The following is a 26,126-nucleotide window of genomic DNA, read 5'->3' as shown; positions in this document are numbered from 1 at the left end:
TATGCAATACACTGTTTGTAATTACAACAGTCTATAAACCAACTTTTAAGTAGATGAGCTTACAGACAAACCCATCAAGTACACTGGAGAAAACAACCTCAACATTCAAAACCAAAACAAAACCAAGAAAAGAAATAACAATTATAATAATAATAATAATAATAATAATAATAATAATAATGACAAAAAGAAATAGTAGAGTTAAAAAAACAACAACAACAAAGCAAAAAAAAAACACATAACAAAAAAGATTTTTGTTTTTAAGGAACTTTTTTTATGAAGGCTGTAATGAATGTTGGCTCTTTTGCTGGGGACCCCCTCAAGGACCCCACTTTTTTAAACCACTAGTATAAGCAATAGGAGAATAAAAATACCATAGGCAACTCATTCAGACTTTATTTCATTGAGTATTTTTATGATGTCAGATGCCATAAAGATTATTTTTTTTTTATATATACTTTATTTTTTCCATTTTTTCAAGGTTGTTTTTATATATGCAATCCACAACTTTTAAGTAGATGAGCTTACAGACAAACCCATCAAGTACACTAGAGAGAAAACAACCTCAACATTCAAAAACAAAACAAAACCAAGAAAATAAATAACAATAATAATAATAATAATGACAAAAAGAAAGAGTAGAGTTAAAAAAAAAAAAACAACAAAGCAAAAAAACCAAAAAAAAACATACACAACAAAAAAAGATTTTTGTTTTGAGGAACTATGAAGGCTGTAATGAATGTTGGCTCTGTCCTTTTTCCAACAGCTAATTGAATTGAGAGCATGTGATAGTAGTGACACGCCCCCTAGTGTCTGGTACCTGCCAGGCTCCTGGAGTGAGATAACCTTGCTCTGCATCCTGGAGCATCACTGGAGGAATGTGGATGTGGATGTGCATGTGGATATCCTTTCCTCTTGTTGCTGATTGTTGATGCAGCCCAGAGGGTCCCTTTACATGGTGATCAGGGCTCATCCTCGCTCTCTTCTCATCTCTGTCCGCTCGGACCTACAATGATGAGCAGCGAGAGTGTTTTGGAGAGTGCAGACCAGCCTTGCATCCGGCTGGAGCCCCTCATCAACACGCACTTACCGACCGCTGGCAGCTGCTCTGTCTGCACGGACGGCGTCTCCAAAGTGACAGCCAACGGGGTGCACGACATAGAGGACCGGATCCTGAGGATCACCGGCTACTACGGCTACAACCCGGGATACTCCAGTCATAGAAGTGAGTGCAAAGAAAACAAAGTGATGGCATCATCAGTGGATGCGACAATGTCACGCCTTTCTGTCCTAGGAGGTGAGATAGCCTGAATTTAAGATTTACACAATTTATATCATTTATAGAAATAAATATGTGCATGGAGGGATTTTATACTAACACAGAAAACAAATAGTCTGTGCCGGTGGTGTGTGAGGAAGAAAAAACAATGCACGAATCTTCTTATCTTGTTTTTAATTAGGATATTGCAAAAATCCACTATTGCAAACTTGGATAATTGGGTTTTAATTATGGCTTTTATGGAGCTGCATGATGTCAATCACTGCTACTGTGAGCTGGAGGCTGGGTGATGCTGCTGGCCCATCCATCTCTGAGACACGACATTAGAGAGACACGAAACAAACCAGGCTGTGCAATTACACAGCAAAGTGTCATGCACAAATTAAGCTGTCATTTTCAAATTCAATTTCAAGGTGACTTGTTTAAACTGTAGCCTAATGTTGTCCACATCAAACACTCATGTTGTGGGACTCTGTATAAACAATCCTTTACATGGCAGCCTCAGGTTGAATTCCAAATGTTTAATTAAAACAATCAATTTCCCCAATGACAAACACAGTGAATATTGCCAGCTATCTCCTGACGTGCTTGAGATATTCAGCAACGCTTCAATACTTCAAGCCTCTCTATAGTTTTCATTTGTCAACGTCGTTTTGATTTGTAGAGCAATGCTCTGTATTTCTGCTGACTCGGAGACAATGGCTGGGATTGCAGAGGAGAGCTGATGGTGCACTTTGTTCAGGGATGATCTTTAAAATCGTGCCCTCCAGTTCTGTTGAAGTATTGCCAGTGGGATTATAACAAGAGGAAAAGAACAAACGTTTGCAATGCTCTGTGCGCAGCTAATCAGTGGTTTTACAGATGGCTTTATGGTAATGAAGCAAAGAGTGCAGAGCACGGTTTGTAGCATTAGAAAAGTCACAGGTTCTCACCTCTGTGTTACTTAATTGGCCTATTCATTGTACTGTGTCATCCTTCTTTAAAATAGGGGTGAACTGGCGCTTTTCTGGAATAAATCCCCCAAAAATCGAATTGGTCATGTGTCTGTGAGCCTCTTGTGTTTCAGATGCTGCAACACTTTCACCCCCAAATGAATTGGTCTTGTCACGTAAGCTCACCAACATCTCCCTCTGGCTGTTACATAAAAGCTTAGCTACAAATTCATGACTTGGAGGTGCACGTCTGAACGAGAGATGTACTCCCAATGTTATGACGTTCCCACTCAGATCTAGTCCCAAACCCTGGTACTCTGTGACACAACGCATTACTCTGACAAACTTGTTTTAAGTCTGAAAGCACAAGTGCGTACGCAGATAGGGCCTCATTCAATCACTTTCAGCTGAGGCTCTTTTGGATGAGCTGAGAGCACCTCAATGCTTCTGTAGATGGAGGCTGAGGAAAGAGGAAATGAGCATGTCTCTCATTAACTGCCTCCTGTTTATCAGGGCTGTCAGTTGCAGTAGATTAACCATGAATGCAATCACACACTTTCATTTGAGAATCTATCTACTTGCCCAGATTAGTCTTTTAGAAGAACACCTGATTAATGAGGGGTACCCACAACTTTAAATTAAAAACAGATTGAACAACTTTAGCAGTTCAAGGACCTCTTAAACTTATTGTGTAACAAATACAAGAGTTTTGGCTCTGGTACTGAAAGTGATTTAAGGCTAATATCGTATTATGAGTACATTTTTGCAATAGACTATAGAAGCAATAAATCATTGTTGTTCATTAGTTATTTTCAAAAGTTGAAATGGCCTAACTGTTTGCTTATTTTATTGATGCTTGAATGGCAAAATCCACGATATGAATGTTAACATACACTATCATCAAAGGGCTGATATCAAGAGATAATATTGTTCCCAAAAGCGCTGGGAATCGATTAGTCGACTAATCGATAACTATTATTAACTATTTTGACAATCAATTATAACCTTTTAGTGATGTTTCAAGCAAAATTACCAAACATTCATTGGTTCCAGCTTCTCAAATGTGAAGATTTGCTGCTTTTCTTTGATATATATGAAAGCAAACGGAATATATTTGGCGTTTTGGACTGTTGGTCAGACAACACAAGACATTTGAATACAACACAAATAAATGGCAGTTAGTTGCAGCGTTTGTTCCCAGTAGAGAGGCCGCTGTCGGTCCCATATCATTGATTATGCATACTGTACTGAAGCTGACCAAAATGATAGATGGGTTGTCATCTGTGCTGTAATTTCATGTATAAGGAGCAGGTGTGGATTGTAATAGCATCCACACCAAGACTATAAAAGCCAGTGAATCTGCGAGCGGAGGGGTTATTTGATTTGAAAGGCATTTCCCATTCCTCTGATGAAATATGCCATCTGTAGCCCTGGACCCTTTCTCCATCTATCCATCAAATGATTTTATGCATGCCAGAGTCAACAGAAGGTATTCCTGAGGGCAGCATACTTGTCACATTTCTCCTGCTTGCACAGCTATTAAACATGCTGGTGCTGTCACTGCGAAGGAGACTGGTTATGTGCACACCCGTATTTAATAGTTCTTTGAAACAATAATGCGCAAAGTCACTTTTATTTTAATGCTGCCTGAAAGCGTCACAACTGTTTAGTTTGTTTTGTTTACACATTTGTAAACCTTGAGTTGAGAATCATATGTCCCTCAATCTGCTGAGTATCATTTTCCATGAAGGGTAAGACAAAGCAGCACGTAAATAGAACAGTAGGCTCACCCTGCCAAGCCTATGGGGTAATGATATATTTAGTCAGATTCTGGTGCCAGTTTATTATTGCCACTTGCCATCTGCGTTGAATTAGAAGATGCCCCTGAGGGGGATTGTGGACTACATTTGGTGACAGGTTCTGGGCTCTAATGCATACAGTCATGATATAATGCTGAAAGTAAGAAGGTAAATGTCATTCTAAACAAGCATGGTGCAATAGTTCCTAATGTACCACTTTATGCACATTATACCACAACTATTTGCTTAAGAGAAAAATGACAAGTAATTGACTTTACATCAGCATATGAAAGGACAACATATTCCTACAGCACCCACTTAGCTCCTGCTGGAGCAAACAACAATGGTGTGTGCAGGAAATCAGCATCTCCCACAAAACTATTACAATAATTTGCTGTGTATCTTGTTTTGAGTAGGCAATTTAGAAAAGGGTAATTCTGTAGCGCTGGCAGGCATCCCCGCTGGGTAGATAGGTATGGTGCTGGTGGAGAAATGACAGGTGCTTGTAGGTGGCAGTCCCACTCAGCACTGGGTCTGTGTTGTTCACCGCCGGCATCACAGCATGACAACAACAACACAAACCGGCACTCAGAGGAACATTTTGAAGGAAGGGCGTGAAATGCAACCATTTATCACAATGGGGTGTGTTGTTATGAGCACGTCAGTCTCCAGAGAAAGTCTGAAGAGATATACAAAGAAAAATAGACATGCCTTTGAATCCATTCATGTTGGTACTGATTGGTAATTCATTTTTGCATTTTGGAAACCATTTACATCCAGTGTTAACAGCAGGTGAATTCACCGTCTTCCTCAGACTTTGCCTAAAACACTCTGTATGTGCACGCACTTATTTTGGACTGTCCCGTTCCCATGCCTGCTCACTCGGTGCTATTTATAACTAGCCTAGAGTCGAATGGGATATGAGCTTTGCCTGAACGACTCCTGGAGTGCTGTTAGTCTCACTCGCTCCTTTGAATGAGCAAAAACCTGGCTGCAATATTTCTCCACAGGAGTTACAGAACTGTTGACCTGTACTCATGACACTGGGATATTGGTCACATGTTGTAGTACCGTGTGTCAGGAGACTAAGTATTTTAGCTGGCCACAGCAATTCTCTTAATGGATGAGAAGTTTTTTCCATGTGTGCAATTTTCTGTAAACCAAAAGTAATATTACATAATAGAAGGGCACAATATGTGAAAGGTTTGTAATGGTCTTTCCATCATGCGGAGTACACCAACAGTCTGGTCAGCAGCCTAACACTGCCCTCTTCTGGTCTGTAAATCCAACAACAACAATAAAGTGACCGTCCACATCCTCTAATGACATGTCAGACAGAAAATGTCAGTATAGTACTTAGTCTAATTACTATCTCCATGTTTAAATCAGAATGAGAACATTGATATATTTTTATACCACAGCTCATTGGGTTTGCAAAAGCTAAAATTATACTTAGATTCTAAAAAAGTAGTATTTAATATATTAATTGTATCGCATACTGTCATTATATGAAATATAATATGAAAAATCCGCGCTAGTTGCCTTAACAATCACTAAAAAACAATATTACTAAACTGGAAAGACCGAAATAACGTCTCAATATCCCAGTGGCACCTACTACTATCTGAGTACATTTCAACAGAAAGACAAATAGCATTAAAAAACAACCAAATAGACTCATTTCACAGACGTTGGGCCCATTCATCAGTATCACTCACCTACCCATTTAACACAAACCAATGTACATATAAACACACATGGAAATATCCTAACAACCTCCCCTCTACTTATTATTATCATTATTATTATTATTATTATTATTATTATTATTATTATTATTATTATTATTATTATTATTAATAATAATAATAATAATATTTACAGTATTAATATAATTATTTATGGTATTATTATTATTTATTTTATTGTTCTTATTGTTGTTTTTTAATTATTATTATAATTTTTTTTTGTGTTATTGTTATTGTTTTGTCTTGTTTTATTTTGTGAGGTTATTACTGGAATCATTATGACTATTATTTCATCCTTTTTTGTTTTTGCTGTTTGTTTTGTTTTGTTTGTTGTCTCATGTCATTTTCATTGTTGTACTAATAAAGTCAGTGCTGTTTTGTTTTTGCACTGCTAAAAAAATAAAAAAAACTATATATATATATATATACATATATATATATATATAGTATAGCATACTGTGTAATTTTAAATCTGCTATGTTTCCAGGGCTAAGTTACAGGGTTATTTCACCAAAATCACTGCAAACATATATATCTACCCATAGTGGTATCTAGCCATTCTGATAGCTGTTGGATGTTATGTGCACCTGTTTTGAGATGTGTATCCCTGAGATTTCTGCTGCTGCCCTAAACTTGTGGTGCTCAAAGCAGTGAATAAAAAATGTAATTTGAATAACTCGATAACAACTTGCCTTAGCTGATCCATCTGGGCTACGTGAACAACTGCGCTGGGGCCCCAAAAGCCCCAAGGTAATTAGATTAATTGTAAATTTGTTGAAAAACTAGTACGGTATCAACTAAGACAGGTCCTGCATTATTACCTAATCATGATGTGGCTTTGTCTTGTAGAGAGACACAGGCAGGGCCAGCCAGGTACTCCAGCATAGGAGCACTGGTTGGAGTGCAAATAATGAAGCTGTCATTTAGGCCTACAGTCTGCTGTGTGTGTTATGTACTTAAGGGTAACTTGGAGGTGACTGGGTACATACACAAATATACACAAAATAGGAGCCCAACAGCAGGGGCCAGCCAAAAATATTTAGTCACTGACGTACATCACTACAACATATGACCAATAGTGGCATGACTATAGGTCAGTAGCTCTGTAACTCCAATAGATGCCTTGCAGTCATGTGACTTCTGACTATGTCTGTTGGTGTCAATGCCATGTTGGGTACCGATGTTACACCATGGATGTAGGTACATAATTGCTAGCAGGGATGCTGGAAGTCAGTCAGAGATGGGGGTGCTGAGAGAAAGTCTATATAATGTAATGATGTTCATATCTTTTGCTTTTAATTTGGATGGCCATGATTATTTATATTTAATAGCTAGAGGGCAGCAAACACTGGTGATTTTAAATACACAGATCAACATCTCCTAGCATCAACATAGAGGTAGACTCAGGAACTGCTAATGCTTAAAAAATATAACTTTATTCAGGTTAAACAACTAGTAAATAAAAACAGCCTGTTGCTAACCTGACCTGTGCATTATAAATCCTGAGCTTTAATGCCCTCCAGTGGTCACAGAGAGTAACAGCATCATAGAATTAGTAAAGCTAGTGCCATTGTAGACTTTAGTAGGATTAACAGTTATCAATACTGATTATGTATTTTAAGGAGGTGTCATGAAGACATTTATATGTTAATAATACTATCTGTATTTCTAACGATTTACAGTTAATCCCTTGAATCGTTATGTCAACACAATATGAGAAATACAAAAAGGAAAACACCCATTGGGATGTTGTGCTTCTTTTCCTTTATGTGTGCAAAAAAATCCCTAAAAAAATACTCTATTAAACAACTACATTAAATAACTACACTAAATATCGTGTATTTGGAATCTTATTATTGCTTATGACCAATCATTACCATGACTATACACTACTACTGCATTGACGTTAGTTTGACTAATTTCACAGTTCCTTGTTGTCACCACTAGAGGGCAGCAAACGCGTGATTTTAAATACACAGATCAACAGCTAGCATCAACATAGAGGTAGACTCAGGAACTGATAATCACAGGTGAGTAGTAACGAGTTACAATTACTCCGTTACATTTGCTTAAGTCATTGTTTTGAGGAAATTGTACTTACTAGTTTGAGTAGTTTTTATTTTCAATATTATTGTTTTTTTGTTCATTTTGAAACAACAGAACAAACATTCACAAACGTCCCCAATAATAACATTCTCGGTACAAAGAAACAAACCTAATATTAATATAAAACGATGAGCTTAGCCGAGCTTCTTCCCGTTATGTGGGCAAAGAGATGAAACTGGTGCTGCTGCCGCCATCGTGGACTGAAAACGCATTTTTGGAGGATGAAGGGTGAGAGTGCCATCCGCTGGCTGTTTACTGCAAGTGTCAAAAAGATAACATAATCGGATTTGATATAACAAAATTGTCAGACTTTATACATCATTAGTCAAATGAATAAGTCAGAACACTGCATCTCGTTATTTATGATTTATTTATTTGTGTATTTAATTTGTTTTTTTCATTTTTTATCCTTTTTAATTCAGTTAATCGTTAACTAGCCTACTCCTTTTGAGTGTGGTTCTTTTTCAGTTTGTATGTGGGTGGGATAGGGAGGGAATTTGGAGCCATGTTTGTGTTAGTTTGTGTTTTGTATGTTTTGTATATTTGGTTAACTAAAAAATTTGAAAATAAAAGCCGAATTGTAGTATATATAGTATACAGTCAGACACAAAGGTAGGATAACGTTATGGGTTTCATTTTACAAGATACCGATAGATTCAGTGAAGTATTAGCCAACGTTTTGTTAGTAATCCGTTCTCACAACATCAGCTAGTTAACTGTCTGGATGAGTGTAGTTTGCATTTGCCTCGTAGATCTTAAAGGGGACATATTTTAATTTTATTTGTTTTATTATAAAGCAGGCTTAAGTCCTATATAAATACTGTGAAAGTATCGAAACGCTCAATCCACAGGGAAATACACACAGCCCGTATTCAGAAACTCTGCATTTGAAACAAGCTGTCAGGATTTCTGCCCATTCGTGATGTCACGAAAATACAATATTTAGACCCTTGACACAATTTTAAACATAAACATTCTAAATGTGTCCCAGTTTATTCCTGGTTGCAGTGTATGTGAATGTCATCAACTGACAGGAAGCACACATGGACCCAAGCTGTTGCCTAGCAACGCAATCCTGTTGCAATTCCGTTGAAATGCGCTAAAACGGAGCGTTTCAGACAGAGGGTAAATACAGGCATATTCAGGCCAAAAGTATGAGGAAAATAAAGTTTTTTTTAAAAAAATAACAGAATGTAAACATGTTCTAGTAGAAACACAAAATACAAGTATGAACTTAAAAATGAGCACAATATTGGACCTTTAATGTCATACATCACTCTGTTTGAAAATCAAACATCGGCTTCCAAAGAATAACATATTTTGATCTGCTGACAGGTGTTCACTAACACCAAAACACATCACTGACTGTAATTGGTGACAAAATGTCAAGGTCCTCCTAATTCCTAATTATCGATGTGATAAACTAAATTCAGTTTAGTAATATATGGCCCCTTTGCCTCTGTCAGCACGTACTTTTTTTACATTTCTGATGATGAACGATTGACAGATGAACAGACCGGTGAAGAGCTACTGTCCAAATTGGCGGCTTACCCCAGAATGCACTGCGGTTCCTATTCCCTATACAGTTGCACACCATCAGCCACTTTTCAATCTCGGCATCACGCCAAAATGTGCGACTGCTTTCGGTCGTCTATGTAGAATTGAATATTCTGGTCTCCTTTGTTGTTGCCACATCTCACTGTGCAGCAGAAGGCCTGTTCAGCTGCAAATTATTACACCCATTACTTGGTGCTTTTGCCCTGGGGGCCCATAAAACGCTAATACAGCCATGTTCTTTTCCAATAATATCCGTAACTGGGAATAAATAATGCACAAACCTCGCTGTAAATAGATTTCATCAGGACTACTTTCTACAGAGGAAATAGGCCCTATGAAAACTGTCTACAGCAATATAAATTATCCAGCACTGTTTCTGAAAGACACATTGCTGTTGAGTTTTACAAATGCATGTTTTCAGTGCATTCCCACTGGTGGTAGTAAAATGTTCATTTAGGAACGTCTGTCTTCATGTTCCGTCTATGCACCTGTAACACAGTCCACCATATTCACCACTAGGTGTCCTCATCTTTCAATGTACTAACTACATTGAGTTGAGTTGATGATATGAGGTCCAATGAGTGGAACAGTTAGGACTTTGATTCATGGTCTGTCCAGTCTCCACTACAGCTAACATCAGCTGCAGATAACATTCATGCCTCTGTCTCTCATCTCTCGTCGTCGTCCTCTGCTCCTGGTCCTCGCTGAGATGTGATGAGTTAAATAGAGGGGCTAAAGACAAAGGAGCTTGCACCATAAACTGAGGAGCATTGGTTAATCTAAATGACAAAAGAGCCTGAATTGGCAAAGTGCGTCAGTACACACAAGGCCCGCTGTTGCTATGGAGGTAAAGCGAGAGGATGCTGTACTATTTTGTGCTTTGATCTGTGATGCAACAGTACCATTGTATGTTTACTGTTTATTATTATTTACACCGAGCTAGGTTATAGAAGTTTGTGATGTTTGGATTTTGTTGAAGCTATTTTAGAGAGGTATTAATTCAACTTTATGGTCATTTTGGAGCAGTAGTTTGTGGTGCTGTTGAATTATAGTGTTATACTGAGAAGTGTACATTTTATGGTGCTTTTTGGCTGCAAAACCGATGAAGAGGCAGAAAAATTGATAAATAATCTGGTATTTTCAGCTGCTGACGTGAAAGAAAACAAACATACAAGTGAATTTGTGAGCTGTCAATGACCTTGTGATGTGTGAAGCTAAAGGTACCTATACCTAAAAGCAATATGAAATTCACAATAGAGAAAGGAACAATCACTTTGAGTCTAATATTTGAAATTGAGATGTGGCCTCCTGTAGCGCACATGTTCCAGGTATTTCTCTTAATCTGATAGCGATTAGCATCCAGGGCTCTGCTGACTGGACCGTTTTTCTGTCCCCTCCCTGTCTAGCTGTTGGCTCCACTCATCAGCAGGGCTATTTTTAAGTTTAACCCTCCTTGTCTCAGGGGATCCATACCTCCAGCTCATCCCCTGCTTACACCAGACCAAACATTCGTTTCAGCATTCAACATTTTAATCAAAGCCACATTCTCACGACATCACTCAATGCATTAGTGTTGGCCATGGGAAATAAGTGTGCTTGCACCGTGGCATCTTCCTAAAGAATGACAACCGAGTGTTGCTTTTTCTCAAAGTGCCTCCTCAATATTGAATCCTGCATTCAAACAAATCTATTACCATGGTGTTACTGGAACGTGGCCCTGCGTTGTTTTTCTATTGTAACAAACAGCCAGACAATAACTGTGCTGTCTCTCACAGCCTGAGGAATGCACAGAGCACTGCTCTGATCTGTTATGCTCTCTATAAAAGTGCCAAGGATTTGTCTGATGAGCATTGGAGAGACAGGAAGGGAGGGGTGATACTGATATAATAACAGAAATCCTGGAGCAAACATGACTGTAGTAGCACTCATTTACTATTCTTAACAAAGCAACATAGACATTGCATTTTCCACGTTGCATGTTTGAGTGCTTTCTCTATCTCAGGTCATAGTGTTACTGTTCCTGGCTTGGCTAGTATTGATTTTCCTGGTGAGAGGGTAAGCATAGCATAGCATAGGTTATATTAAGATCACGTTACAGGCTGCAAGGCCTCATGTGTCTGACCGCATACACGAGACACTGATATGTTGTTGATGTAAAGGCCCAAGCAATATTTAGGTCCATTAAGTCTTCAGGCAGATAAACCACAGCTGGAGATAAAATGGCCAGAGGGCTTTCCTAGAGATGGAAACTCCGGACCACAGTCCCGAGGGGGACTCGCATGGCCCAGTCTGACCCTCCTCAGGTCCACGCCTTCTGCTGATGAGAGGGTTTCCCTTGACTGTGCAATGATGTGATGGGAAAAAAAGTATTGAAATCTTTTATTAAAGCATCATCACAATGTAAATATTTAATGTAAGAACACTCCATTACCAGTAAACATCCTGCGCAAAATGTTTTACTTAAGTAGAAGTGAAGAAGCAGCAGTCAAAAGTGCTTACAGTAAGCATGATGGGTTGAAGTGATGAAGCATAGCGTTTGTTCAAGCAGAGCAGTCGAGCTGGGTGGTGGGAGACACAGCTCTCTACAAGCAATTGCAAAGTGTCAAGTTATTGCTTATTAGGGCTGTCAATCGATTATAATATTTAATCATAATTCATTTCATGATTTTCCAAAGTTAATCCTGATGAATCGCAAATTAATCACACTTTTTTTTCTGTTCAAAATGTACCTTAAAGGGAGATTTGTCAGGTATTTAATACTCTTATCAACACGGGAGTGGGCAAATAGCTTGCTTTATGCAAATGTATGTATATATTTATTATTGGAAATCAATTAACAACACAAAACAATGACAGATCCTCAAAGGTACTGCGTTTAGCATAAAAAATATGCTCAAATCATAACATGGCAAACTGAAGCCCAACAGGCAAAAACAGCTGTCAGTGTGTCAGTGTGCTGACTTGACTATGACTTGCCCCAAACTGCATGTGATTATCATAAAGTGGGCATGTCTGTAAAGGGGAGACTCGTGGGTACCCATAGAACCAATTTTCATTCACATATCTAGAGGTCAGAGGTCAAGGGACCCCTTTGAAAATGGCCATGCCAGTTTTTCCTCGCCAAACTTTAGGGCAAGTTTGGAGCGTTATTTAGCCTCCTTTGCGACGAGCAACATGGTTGATACCAATTCCTTAGTTTTAGTTCTACTTCTAGTTTCACATGCTACCAGTATCTTCACTCTAGCTTTAAACATGCAGAAGCAAAAAAAAGTGCTGATATGTTGAATAGAAATATGATCAGACTAAGAGGAATGACAAACAGATTGTGTTCACCTGTTTCTTGTAGTTGCCAAGAGAGGCAATCACAATGCCAGCAACAGATAACATGGGATGCGTTGTTCATTTAAAGTTGTAAATGTTATAGTTAGATGTACAGAACAATACAAACACGAGTAGTACGAGTAGTATTCCTTTTAAAAGTTGGTTTGTTCTCCTTTATGCCGTCTGGAAATGGAAATATCATGTGGGTAGCATATTCTAGTAGTGATGCGCAATAGTGGTGTGAGTACCATGTGGGCAGAGGCTCCCTTCTCCCTCACAGCACTAGGATTACTTCAGTGGATGACAGATTTTATATATATGGGATTGTCATGTCTCTGTGATAGTTGTCTTTTCCAGAGCTCAATTGTATTGTTGCTGCAGGAGAGAACTCTACCGATAATCTGACTCTCAAGGAGTGGTGAAGAGCAGGAGATGTGCCAAGAAGAGAGAGAGTGTTATTGGAAGACAGGGGACAAGAGTGTATAGAGAGGGACGGGGAGGGAAGGAGTGAGAGGAGCCTGGTCAGGTAGAGAGGGGAGGAGAGGAGGAGGAGGAAGGAAAGGAGGGGGCAGCAGCTAACGCAGCATAATTACTCCAGGCTGCTTGGTTACCTTCCAAACAAAGCTGCTGATTTGTGGAGCTAAAAGAAGAGGAGGGGAAAAAGCGAGAGAGCGACGGAGAGAAAAGAGGAGGGGTGGAGGATTGAAAGAGATGAGGGGAGTGATTGCGCCGTGCCACACACACTTGAAGCTCAGTCTCCCTTGGAGACAGTGGATCACGGCGTGACAGTGCAACAGTAGAGTCTCCACTTCACTGCACTTCCCACTGAGCTATCTCCACTGAGCTGTGTCACTATCCAGACAGACAGAGAGTCAGAGCACCAGTAACAGTGAGCGCGCTGGGCTGGAGAGGAACAGAGAGTAAGGACTGGAGTGCCTGCAAGAAGACAGAAGAGTTTGACAGAGATCCGGGAGGAGGGGTGGGGAGAGGGCAATCAAGAGCGTGAAGAAGAAACGGAGGAGTTGGGAGTCTGAGGATGCGCGGCACTAGCAGGAGGAGCTGCTGAGCGTGCAGCAGCAGCAGCCCGGGCACTCTTACTCTCTCTCTCACACACACACACACACACACACACATATACTTACTTCCCAGGGAAGGACAGTGTGTTGTGCCCCCAGTGGAGGATGAAGAAGCACTCAGCCCGAGTGGCTCCTCTCAGCTCGTACAGCACTCAGGTCCTGACCTGTCCCATCTCTGAAGGTAAACTGAAGGAACCAGAGAGGCCCAGGATGCCATTTATAACCAAACTATGTCTGTTTTCATGTGTATGTGTTAGCAGGAACTGAGTTGATGGCAGCATTAGCTCAGTCAGGCTGCTTAAAAACTGTGGAGTACTTTTATTTATTTACGTTTTGACAGGTTTTACAGTTGACGACATTTTTATTTCCCATAAGGCATCACATGCGCTGTGTATAGAGTGTATAGCTATTCATATGAAACACAAATAGTGTGATGCGGATGTGTCTAGGGGTGTAAGAAAATATCGATACACTTTGCATCGCGATATTATGTTTTGTGATATTGATTCTCAAAAACACTTGATTTTTAATTAACAGTTTCCATGTAAGGATTTGTGGCAAACTGTGGCTCAGATTGCACTAAAAGTAGTGTTGGACGTTACAGGGACTGTGATAAATGCAAGTGCAGATCCCACTGTTAAGATATACATAAAACAAATATTGTTGTTTTTTTTACTCAGATTTTATCCTAAAATTAGAGTAAAAAAAATCACAATATATCGCCTTGCTTACAGTATCGCAGAATCGTATCATGATACGTATCGTATCGCCAGATCCTTGCAAATACACAACCCTAGATATGTCCTACTTAAGACCGTGGTGTGCTACATTCACTTTGAACGTGTGATACCAGAAATTTGAATTTAAAAACCAGCTACTGAACTGAGCTATTTATTTTCCATCTGGACCTTTTGACCTCTGGATGGTTGTAAAAAAACACATTTGTATCATTTCACTTTCCTGCTGGCAGAGTTGAGAAGCTAAATGTGTTGACAGGAAGTGTAGTTGTAGCAGCAGCATATGTTTTTGGCTGCCCAGCCAGCACTGATGTAAAATAAAACCAAACAGGCTCCAAGTCAGCTGCTTTCACATCTGCTCACCTGTCCTTCCTTCATCTAACTGAGCATTTCTTCAGCATCCTCATCACTAAAAGCCCCTGAACTTCACCTAAATCCCTCCACCTTTTTTACTTTTGCAACAGAGATTAAAGAGTGATACCGCTAATCATCATCATAACCATGTCACATCTTCAGACCTATAATTAGATAAAGACTTGATGCTGTTTGACCTGTGGTAAGCCTGCCTAACGCTGACGCAGACATAACTGTGAGCTTCATGTTGGATCCGGCAGGGGTCCATCCATCAATGTCACTGGCATGAAGTGTCAGTAGCGGGGATAAAACACAGAATGGATTGAAATGTGAGGTTTGAGCAGCGTGCTGCGTCACACAGAGTGGATGAGCTCTGTTAATGGGTGCCAGTAGTAGTGAGTGAGTGATCCTGTGCAGCACTGTGATTTCTTTAATGAAATGAAATTTCAAATTTTCTAGCCATAGGGAGCTAGTCAACTATTCCATGTATTTTCAAATTCTCAAGTTAAGTATAGTTAGCATTATAGCCTACATGAAGCCTTAAAAATGTACATTATGTGTATTCTTATTTGACAGAGGCAGAAAAGATATTGTCTCAAATTTAGTCAATACGTTAAAGAGATATTCTGACTCTAATGTTAGTGTTTTGATGTGTTTGTGGAGAGTACATTTCCATGCTTAGGCATTTTATTCATACTTTTATGTCATGACTTTTTAACTACTAACTCCTTAGGATTCTGAATCATCATCTTTATTTAAAAGAAACATCCCATGGCTCATAATTATGCACCAAATTATTTCTGACAGCTGGCACTCAATTAATAAGTCTAAGTACTTTAAGATTACTAATCCTTAATTTGAACCAAACAAGTACACTTACACTGAGTTGACTGAAATTCACCCCAAATAGCACCTTTTCTACTTTAGTGAAGTATTTCACTGCAATACTGTGCTGACAGTCGGTCTTGTTTGTCAGGCGTTATTGTTTCCTTTGCAACTTTTTGAACAATAATATTAGTCAGCAATAATTCTGTCTGTTATGAGAATACAATTTTGGCCACAAGAGCTGCTTTTATGAGGCGGGGGAATAGTAGAGTTATAATATTACTGCATCTTGGCACCAGATCAGCCTGTAGTGGCTTTTACCTCAGGACAGAAGAGCCCGTATCCAACACTAAAAGCTTTACGTTTTGTCGGTGCTATGAAACACGAACCATCTTGCTCGGTGGACGACGAGAAGCAGACATAGAGGAAAAAAAGGAATGAAAGAGCTGCTTCTCTCTTGCAGAAATATCTGATCTGTTTTCCAGTTAGCAACCACCCGGCTCATTAGGTTGATTAAGAATCGTTGCTCTGACGGAATGAAATTACACCAAATCCCTCGATGATCCTGTAGAAAATAAACTGTGTCGTGTTGAACATTTTGCTTTGACCACATCCTGTAGATCTGCTCCCAGCTGGGATGTACTATAAGGTGAAACACTTTACCTGAGTTTTCTAAGGTGATGGTCACAGTCTGTTATGAATGGAGCTGAACTGGAAAAGAGTTTGACTCTGTTGTTAGTGGGAATCATCGTTAGTTTTACACTTTTTGGATGCTTAAGGTTTTTATAGTTTGAAGGTTTTTTTGGTCTCTTGGCTTTAAACATGGTGCTGGGAAGTTTTGATACTGCAGTGTGGATGGACTCAGGCCAGCGCTGCACTGACGCAGTAACTAATTACATTTACTCAAGGAGAGTTTTGAGGTGCTTGCACTTGATTTGAGTAATTCCATTTTATGGTATATTCAACTACATCTCATATTGTACTTCTTACTCCACTACATTTATCTGACAGACGTAGTTACTGGCTACTTTTCAGATTAAGATTTTACATTTTAAAAAAACATGATGAGCTTTTAAAATACACATTTTCCCTTCTAAACTTTTATTTTAATAACTTTTGGAGACCAAATGAGATCGAATTTTAGTCATAGTTGATAGTGAAATATTTGTGGATCATGGTACACATTTATGGATTTTCTTCTGTGGATTACAACTATTAAAGTCCAATAAAAACTTCCATGATATATACTGTAAGTTTGGCAAAACTGTTGAGTCTTTAGATGATGCAAAGTGGCATCTCAACACTTTAAAAGCTTTACACAGACAAACGAAACTGCTACCAATATTCTTATCGTTGGTTACTTGATCAAAGACTCTGTGCTCCACACACTGTGTTACGTGTTTCTTTTGGAGGAAGTTAATAATTATTTACATTAGGGCTGCAACTAACTATTCATTTCATTGTTGACTAATCTGTCGATTATTTTCTCGATTAATCAATTAGTTGTTTGGTCTATAAAATGTGAGAAAATGGGGGAAAATATCGATCAGTGTTTCCTAAAGCCCAAGATGACATCCTCGAATGTCTTGTTTTGTCAACAACTCAAAGACATTCAATTTACTGTCATAGAGGGGTAAAGAAACCAGAAAATATTCACATTTAAGAAGCTAGAATCAGAATTTTGACTTTTTTTTCCTTAAAAAATTAAACGGATAAATTGATTATCAAAATAGTTGGCAATTATTTGACTTGTTGACAATTAATCAACTAATTGATTAATCATTGAAGCTCTAATTTACATGTGGGTGCCATCTACTTTCCCTAGACCTATCTGTGGCACTACTTTTACTCCCATAGCTTGACTTCCTGCTGAGGTCTCATTGCACTTAACAAACAAAAGACTATCAGATGCAATTATGATCACCCCCGAGATGCCCTGCTACTGTAGAGGGGAGATACTACGGGTACAAGCTCCAGTGCTTGCAGGGCTGTAGTGTCTGTAGCCATGGTAGAGCTTCACGTGCTGAGCTAGGAAAGAGAGCACAGGCAGCAAACATCCAGCCGCACATGTCATCTTTTTTTCCTGCCCCAGTGAAAATTGATCACACTGTTGAAAGTTAAAGAACGGATCTGAGCTCTCTCCGGAAATGCCCACGCACACAGCACTTCACATATTACACAGCACAGTTCAGCCATTCAGTCCCGCAGTCCATTAAGGCACTGGGCCAGATCAACCATGCGTCACTGGCTTAAGATTAGATACAAGTCCCCTCTTATCTATCTATCTATCTATCTATCTATCTATCTATCTATCTATCTATCTATCTATCTATCTATCTATCTATCTATCTTTAGGTGTTGTAAGAAGTCCCTTCTTATCTATCCATCCATCCATCCATCCATCCATCCATCTTTAGGTGTTTTTGGGGTATAATTTGTCGGGTGATACCATACCTCTTTCCCAGTTACTCCATAAAATTCTCGTTTCAATCTTCCAGTATATGTCAAAGGCAATATTTTCATTGCATGAATGTACCAACAGTCCAAACAGTGGCTGCCAAGGTTGACATGACTTTCTTGTGGAATGTCATGTGGTTAGGTTTACTCTTGCTTTCTGGGCATCGGGTTTCTGTGCACACTTGACTACAACGGGTGTAGGCCTACAGTACGTGCTGCATCATGAGGCGACAAAGCTATTCGTGACATGCACAGCCACAATGCTAACTCAGCACATTTTTAACAAAGCCTTTGGTTTATGCATCAACGCCTTTACAGCAAGAAATGCAAACTGTGGTAGTGATCACTGAGGGCAATTGATCAATGTATGCTTATGTGCTGGAGCCCAGCCAGGGAGACACAAGCTACTTCCTGTACAGTAATACAACGCATACGTACAGAATGCAGTTTGGCCAATATACTGTAAATGATTTAGGAACAAGGCTGTGAGGCTGTACGTGTGCAATGCAGTGGAGCTCTGAGCTGAATGCTAATGTCGGCATGCTAACATTATAACAATGGTAATGCTAACACGCTGATGTTGAGCATGTTTAATGTTTACCACAGCCACCATTTAAGTTTAGCATGTTAACATTTGCTAATTGGCACAAAACACACAGTTGAGCTCAGGCTGATATCATTGGTTTTGCAAGTATTTGGTCATAAACCATATATTATATATAGAATGGGCCTAATTTAAATTTTGACTTGATGATGGAGCCAGATGAAAAGTTAGGGATCATCAAAGTTATTATTGAGATATTGACATATTGAGATATTTCACTCAAAACCACAAATGCGAACCTCATGTTGGCACAACAGAAAAAGTCAGGTGATCCCCAAATTCACCAGGCTTCATCCTCTTGACACAATGGATATCTGTACCAAATTTCATGCCAATCCATCAAATGGTTGTCAAGAAGTTTAACTAAAAGCCAAAAATGTCAACCTCATGGTCAGGGGATCAAATAGGATTTATCCCCTGGGGATCATGAATGTTTGTACAAAATGTCATGGCAATCCATCCATCAGAGATATTTCAGTAAGGAACTAAAGTGGTGCATTGACATGCTGACCGACATTGCGATTCCTAGAGTCATGCTGCTAGCACGGCTAAAAAAATCATTGAGATCTTGTAATTAGAAATTTCATAGATTCATATTTGAGGCTTTCTGTTGTCATTTGTCTTTGAACAGGAAGTAGAGCCCACATGTAGAGATCCTGCCATGCACTTTCTGTTATTGTCTCTTCTCTTGTTGTCTCCCATCAGGAGAGGATGGTTCAGAGTCTCATGCAGAGACACCGGGCAGCGAGACCAGCGAAGAGAGCCGGTCCTATCAGACATGTACCAACACAGCTCTGAAGGTGCTGGGCGGCCTGCTGCTGGTGCTGTGTGTCTCCTCCTCCTGGGTGGGTACCACTCAGGTGGTTAAGCTGACCTTCCAGTCGTTCTCCTGTCCCTTCTTCATCTCCTGGTTCAGCAGCAACTGGAACATCCTCTTCTTCCCCATCTACTACTCCGGACTTGTGGTTACCACTCGGGAGAAGCAGACTCCCATACAGAAATTCAGGTAACTGCCAACAAAATGATCTTTGAAATCCAATAAGGACGAGTTCAGAAAACATTTACTTAAGAAAAGCACAATCTGCCCTACTGGATTCCTTAGAACCTTTTATAGTAAGCTTTTGCAATATGTGTGCTTACCACTGTTACTGTTGCTGCTACACAAAAGAGCGTATAGAGCTATAGCAGACAGACAGAAGTTTGTCACCAAAATAAAGAGAAATGGTCATCTAGTTGTGTTTATGTTTAGCCAAATAAAGTAATAATACCAATGTTAACTGTGTAATCTAAGTAGAACAAGACTATAAAAGCTCCACTAGGGCCCCCCTAGAGGGCTTGCTGCTCTTTACACTCACCTGCAACACATGTTAAACTACCTGACTGTCCACGAGGAACCGGGCAACTAAGCAACCAACATTTCCATCCTCAAAGCATCGGTCCTCTTGATAGCAAGGCTAAAAGCCTGACAAACAAAGATGCTGTTCCAAGAAGAAAAACAGGGTGGCATCACTCCTATTACCCTTCTGTGTTTGTTCTCTCGAACAGGGAGTGCAGCAAGCTCTTCGGGGAGGATGGGATGACTCTCAAGCTTTTCGTAAAGAGAACGGCGCCCTTCTCAATCCTGTGGACACTGACCAACTACCTGTACCTCATGGCCTTGAAGAAACTGACCGCCACTGATGTCTCTGCCCTCTACTGCTGCCACAAGGCTTTCGTCTTTCTCCTGTCCTGGATTGTTCTCAAGGACCGTTTCATGGGTGTTCGGGTCTGTATGAAAACTCCAATAGTGATAATAATACTTTCAAGAACTGTTTTTCTTACTCCTGAGGAGTATTGATGCCACTGACGGCTCTGAATCTCTACCTGCAGATTGTGGCAGCCATTATGGCCATCACAGGTATCGTCATGATGGCTTACGCTGACGGTTTCCATGGGGATTCCTTTGTGGGCGTGGCATTGGCTGTCGGCTCGGCCTCCACATCAGCCCTCTACAAGGTTAGACCGCATTACAGTTTGAACCACTTGTGGAACTGCCTTTGCACTGACTTTAAATACTTGTATAGTCACTGGTGTAAACTAACAGTTGTCTCCTCACCATCCAGGTGCTGTTCAAGATGTTCTTGGGGAGTGCTAACCTCGGAGAAGTGGCTCATTTCCTTTCCACCATGGGCTTCTTCAACCTCATCTTCATCTCCTGTGTGCCCCTCATCCTTTACTTCACCAAGGTGGAGCACTGGGGCTCACTGTCCTCACTGCCCTGGGGATACCTGTGTGGACTGGCAGGACTGTGGCTGGGTGAGAGTGCATATACATCCTAGTAGAGAAAAGAGTGAAGATCATGATTTCACCCATGTTTCCACGGAAGGCGTTTTGAATTCATTTTGGGGCTGCAGCTAATAATTATTTACAATATTTTTCCGATTAAAGGTGTCTTGTGGAGTCTTGCAAACAGACTTTAGGTGTGTTACCTTTAGTGTTTCTCACTGAAACGCATTGTGTAGTATACTTGAGGTCTAACAAATACATTGAATGGATTTTTCTTCCTCACAGAATATTTGTAAAGACAGTTTTTTAAATATTTTAAATTGTACATTGTAAATATATGCGCATGTTTACTTGCTAGCAGTCTTCTTATTCACTGCCTTTCTTGACGATACGTTTTTTAGTGCATTCTGCCACAAACCAACAGCAGGATGTAAAACACACCGGCTACGTGGTTGCGCATCTGCAAGTGCGTCCTCGCACATGTGCACGATACAAACAAATAAGGGACCCACGACTAAAAAGCATTGCTCCATATTACTATTTAAAAAACCTCCACAGGGAACCTTTAATCTGTAGAATGTCAGAAAATAGTGAAAAATGCCTGAATTTCCCAGAGCCCTGGTTGGCATATGGCTTGTTTTGTCTGACCAACAGTCCAAAACCAGAGGATTTTCAGTTCACTATCATAGAAAAAAAGCAAATATTCACATTTGAGAAGCTGGCACTAGTGACCATTTGACGTTTTTGCTGAAAAAAAGTAATTGAATGATTAATCGATTGTCAAAATTCTTTGTAAATACTTTTCTGTCGATCGACGAATTGATTAATCCACCAGTCGTTTCAGTTCTAATCCCTTTGTACCCCGATGTTTTCAACCTCTTTGATGTGTTTTACAGTGTTCAACATCTTGGTCCATGTTGGTGTGGTGCTGACGTACCCCATTCTCATCTCCATAGGGACACTCCTCAGTGTTCCGGGCAATGCAGGTAGGGTTTCTTAATAAGTGTTACCTGCAATTTCCTAATCATTATTGAAAATGAGAGTAAATGGCTGCACATACTGTGTGGTTTTGTGTTGAGAGGTCAGCACTTAGGGCCACTGTAGCAAACAGATTACACAGCAAGTCTGCCTCTCTCGTCCTGGAAACCCAATCATCAGTGTGCCTCAACAAACCCTGCAACTATTCTCTCGCTGAGGGAGGATCAGGTTGCTAAGGCGACGCTAAATGCCTGCAGACGAGTTCTTTTCTTTAACCACGATGGACTGCATGAAGGTCAGTGGGTTACGGCAACTTGTCCCAGGGCTCCAGACCGCAAAGACGTAGAGGATAAAGTGGATGGCTTGTGCTGATTATAAGCCGCATTTGCTACACTCATCCCCTACAGCCGCAGTGTCCTGTGGTTTATCTTACTTTATGTAATTAATCTCAATTTGTTTTTGTTTCTCCCCCACCCTCCTCCCCTGTCACACTCTTTGTCTCCCTCTTTTGTTCCTGTCTTTCTTTCACCTGCTGTAGCCGTAGATGTTTTGAAACATGAGGTGATCTTCAGTGTGGTGCGCCTGGCAGCCACCTGCATCATCTGCCTGGGCTTCTTGCTCCTGCTGCTGCCAGAGGAGTGGGACTCAGTCACTCTGCGTTTCCTGGCCAACATCGCAGACAAGAAGCCGGAAGAACACGGCGAGGAGCTCACAGAAACCAGCGTCAACACTCGAAGCCGCAGTCGAGCAAACGGCACTGTCTCCATTCCCTTGGCATGACATAGATGAGCTTTGCTAGTAGCCTCTGCTAACCAGTCTTAAAGCCCTGTCTGCTCATGATCCTCCATTGCCCACCACAGGAGGTGTGGCGGGATGTTTGGTCCACATGGACTCTCTATCAGGAAGACGGGAAGTGATGTCGTGAACTTCACTCTGGAGATGCATCTCTGCCTCCATCACTTCACTACAGGAGGGGGGAAAGGAGATCATTCATGGAATTTGCTAGTTGAAAGGGTGGAAAGTGTTCATTACTTTCTTGAAATACTTGCCACGCTCAGTCCTGTCCCTCGCACGCACCCAAACCAAGAGCTGACTGGCCTCCCTTGACCTGCTCTGCGGACTGTATTCTGTGAATATGAATATTGGCAGGGCCAATTTGGCTCAATCTTATATGTATTTATGATATTTATTTAGAGCTGTATCAATAAGAGTATTATTTTAATTCTTATTGAATAGCATTATATACAAGAATGACAATTATATTATGCGTAATGTACAGGCTCTTTTGGTTTTATAATAAAAGACTTAAAACTCAAATTAGCAGTGTAGTACTTGTAGTACTGAGTTTTCTAACAATATGTTGGAACATCTTTAGATTTCTCAGTAATTTCTGTGTTGCCTAAATCAGCACTGACAAGGATGCATACAATGCTAATGATGCCTTTTAAAGCTTCACAAAATATATTACCATTACAAGTTTGTATTATTATTTACTTTTACAAATATTACTATTATAATAATTATTATTATTAATGCTGTTTGTTATCTGTTTGGTCAGGGTGGATTTGGACTCATGGCCTCAGTATTTCTAAAATCCTTTTCTATGGCCCCGCTTGCATTTCGTTCCATTTGAATTCGCTCTCCAACATGAAATCATGCCAAACACCATACGGCCAGTCTAATGTTAGTCAAGACTTATATTTTAATGTTACAGTAGGTTTAAGGCGTGATCACCATTTTTTCGTAAGTGAAACTGTGGAAACAGTCTTATAAGACTGTATGAGAGCCAAACTATTGTTTCAACCATTTGTATCATGACCAGATATTTTTAGCAGAACTAAGCGGTGTGGTTCATACAATATTAGTAATCTGTTAAGTGCATTGCATTGATTTAGCGGCGATGACTTTACAGAATTCTCTTTGCTATAATATATTATGCAATGCTTTTCTGTGCTGCACTTAGCTGTCACTTACTGACACGCATACACATACACACACACTGCAAACTGAAGAAGATTGAGAATGATTGTTTATACTATAATTTATCCTCTTTCACATATACACACAATCTGTGGTAATAGTGCGTAGCCTACCTATCTGCCTGGCAATTTTAAAAAAGCCCATGGGACATGTTTTGCCTGTAGAGCATAACACTGTGATAGGCACTCGTAAAAATGACTTTCTAGTGTCACATACCGTGGTGGCAAAATTATATTTTAGTTCAAATAGTGCTATTGAGATGATGAGGGGTGTCAGGAGAATAGTTTCTCAGTCTTTCTGCATCACTCTTACACACACACATGTACACACACTCCCAAGAGTCTAACACCACAGTGCCATTATGGTTGTTGGAGTGCAGTCAGTGAGTTGACACCTCTAATGAAGCATTTGCCGATGTGACACTTTCAGCTTAACAACTGCTACTGTAGACGTAGCAGAGGAATGTGTAATGTTCAAATCTTAATTGCATGATAGAGTAGTTCTGCTGGATGCTGATAAGCAAGGGCAGAATTTACGGGGGGGGAGGGGCGACCCACAGGATTTGTCCCCCCCACGCTTTTTCAGAGGGCAGTATTGGATCCCTTCACTTTTTACAGTCCGAAACGTACCGTTTTATTTAAAAAAAAAACTACAACAAAAAAACAGGAGCAACTGCACACACTTGGACCATGGAAATAGCGCCTGCTCAAACTCCCAGTCAAAAGAAAGTCGAAAGAAACAAAAGATGTTTGTGGGTGAATTAATGTTTCCCTTATAAGTAACATAAAATATAGGACATTATTTGAGACATTTAGAAAAATACACACAACCTACTAGCTAGCTAAGGTGATATGAAGAATAGCACTTTATTCAATGTATTCTATACTAGGTACATTTTAAAAGTAGGACTGATAAATAGAAGGCTAAATTTCATCTGTATGTCATTGATTTGAATGGAAAAATACCAAGTATATAAGGCAATACGGAAGAACCCACTGTATATCTATACTGTATATAAATAATTAATTTATGATTCAATTTATGATTAATAATTGATTTCTTTCAATTAATTCTATCAAAGTTTTCAATTAAATCATTTGAAAATATTGTGTCATGCAGTCTGTTGGCTCATAGTATCATCATATACTGTATATTATTCAAAGACAACATACAATATAAAGAAAGTTTTTTGCTATACTCAATTTTGGATGATTGTTCTCTTTACTTTAATTTCATTCATGTGTGTGTTTAAGTTTGTATATTTCAAAGATGGACAAAGGTATTGATGAAACAATTACTTTGTAGGCTTGTAATGTAGACTTCTTCAAAAGTCTACATTATCACTATTTTCGGTTTTGGTGAGGATCAAAATATCAATCAGAAAAAATTATTTAGCATTAAAACATTTTTATACAACCATCCATTTAAAATATACATACGCTATTAAAGTTATGCAAAAACATTGTTGTCCTTTGTTCTACTTTGGGTAAGGGTATCTAAACTTTTAACCTTAGGTCAGGGGTCAGCAACCTGCGGCTCCGGAGAGGCTCTCCAGTGACTCCCTGTGGATTTTTTTTAAAAAATGAGTGGAAATAAATAACTTTTTTTGTTTAGATTTTCATTTTTATTTATCATTGTTGTAAGTCTGTGGTATGAGTATTAGGGCCACATTGAGGAAAAAAAATAAATCTGAGATTTTGAGAATAAAGTCATAATATTACGAGAATAAAGTCCTAGGTTTACGAGAAAAAAAGTTGTGGTATTATGAGAATAAAGGTCTTATATAAAGGTCTTTATAAAGTATAAAGTAGTAATTTGACGTGTTATTTTTTTTTTTTTCTCGTAATATTACGACATTTTTGTCGTAAAGTTATGACTTTATTCTCGTAATATTAAGACTTTTTTTCTGGTAAAGTTATGACTTTATTCTCGTAATGTTACGACTTTATTTTCGTAATATTATGACTTTATTCTCGAAATCGCCGATTTTTTTTCCCTCAGTTTGGCCCTAATACTCCGCAGTACATTTGCACTTTGGCCCTCACTGCATTAGACTTAATATACTATATACTTAAACTATAAACTGTGTTACCTTCATCACAATGCTC

At 39.5% G+C, this 26,126-nt stretch overlaps 1 protein-coding gene across 3 annotated transcripts; it reads left to right on the top strand.

Annotated features, from left to right (window-relative positions):
* The first annotated feature begins 836 nt into the window (after nt 1–836).
* On the top strand, nt 837–23,693 carry slc35f4 (solute carrier family 35 member F4). Of its 3 annotated transcripts, none has more exons than XM_074660118.1 (7): nt 837–1,225; nt 19,501–19,801; nt 20,341–20,560; nt 20,665–20,790; nt 20,898–21,090; nt 21,957–22,046; nt 22,577–23,693. In XM_074660118.1, exons 1-7 carry the CDS (start codon nt 1,012–1,014, stop codon nt 22,816–22,818), a joined length of 1,386 nt encoding a protein of 461 aa, XP_074516219.1. In that variant the 5' UTR covers nt 837–1,011; the 3' UTR covers nt 22,819–23,693. The 3 variants fall into 3 exon arrangements, with proteins under 3 accessions (XP_074516219.1, XP_074516218.1, XP_074516220.1); XM_074660117.1 differs by having other exon boundaries at nt 837–1,297; XM_074660119.1 differs by lacking the exon at nt 837–1,225 and adding an exon at nt 13,313–13,999.
* The last annotated feature ends 2,433 nt before the right edge of the window (nt 23,694–26,126 follow it).

The sequence above is a fragment of the Sebastes fasciatus genome, chromosome 15 (assembly GCF_043250625.1).
Source record: "Sebastes fasciatus isolate fSebFas1 chromosome 15, fSebFas1.pri, whole genome shotgun sequence".
NCBI lineage: Eukaryota > Metazoa > Chordata > Actinopteri > Perciformes > Sebastidae > Sebastes > Sebastes fasciatus.
This window is presented reverse-complemented; position numbering and strand designations above follow the sequence as displayed.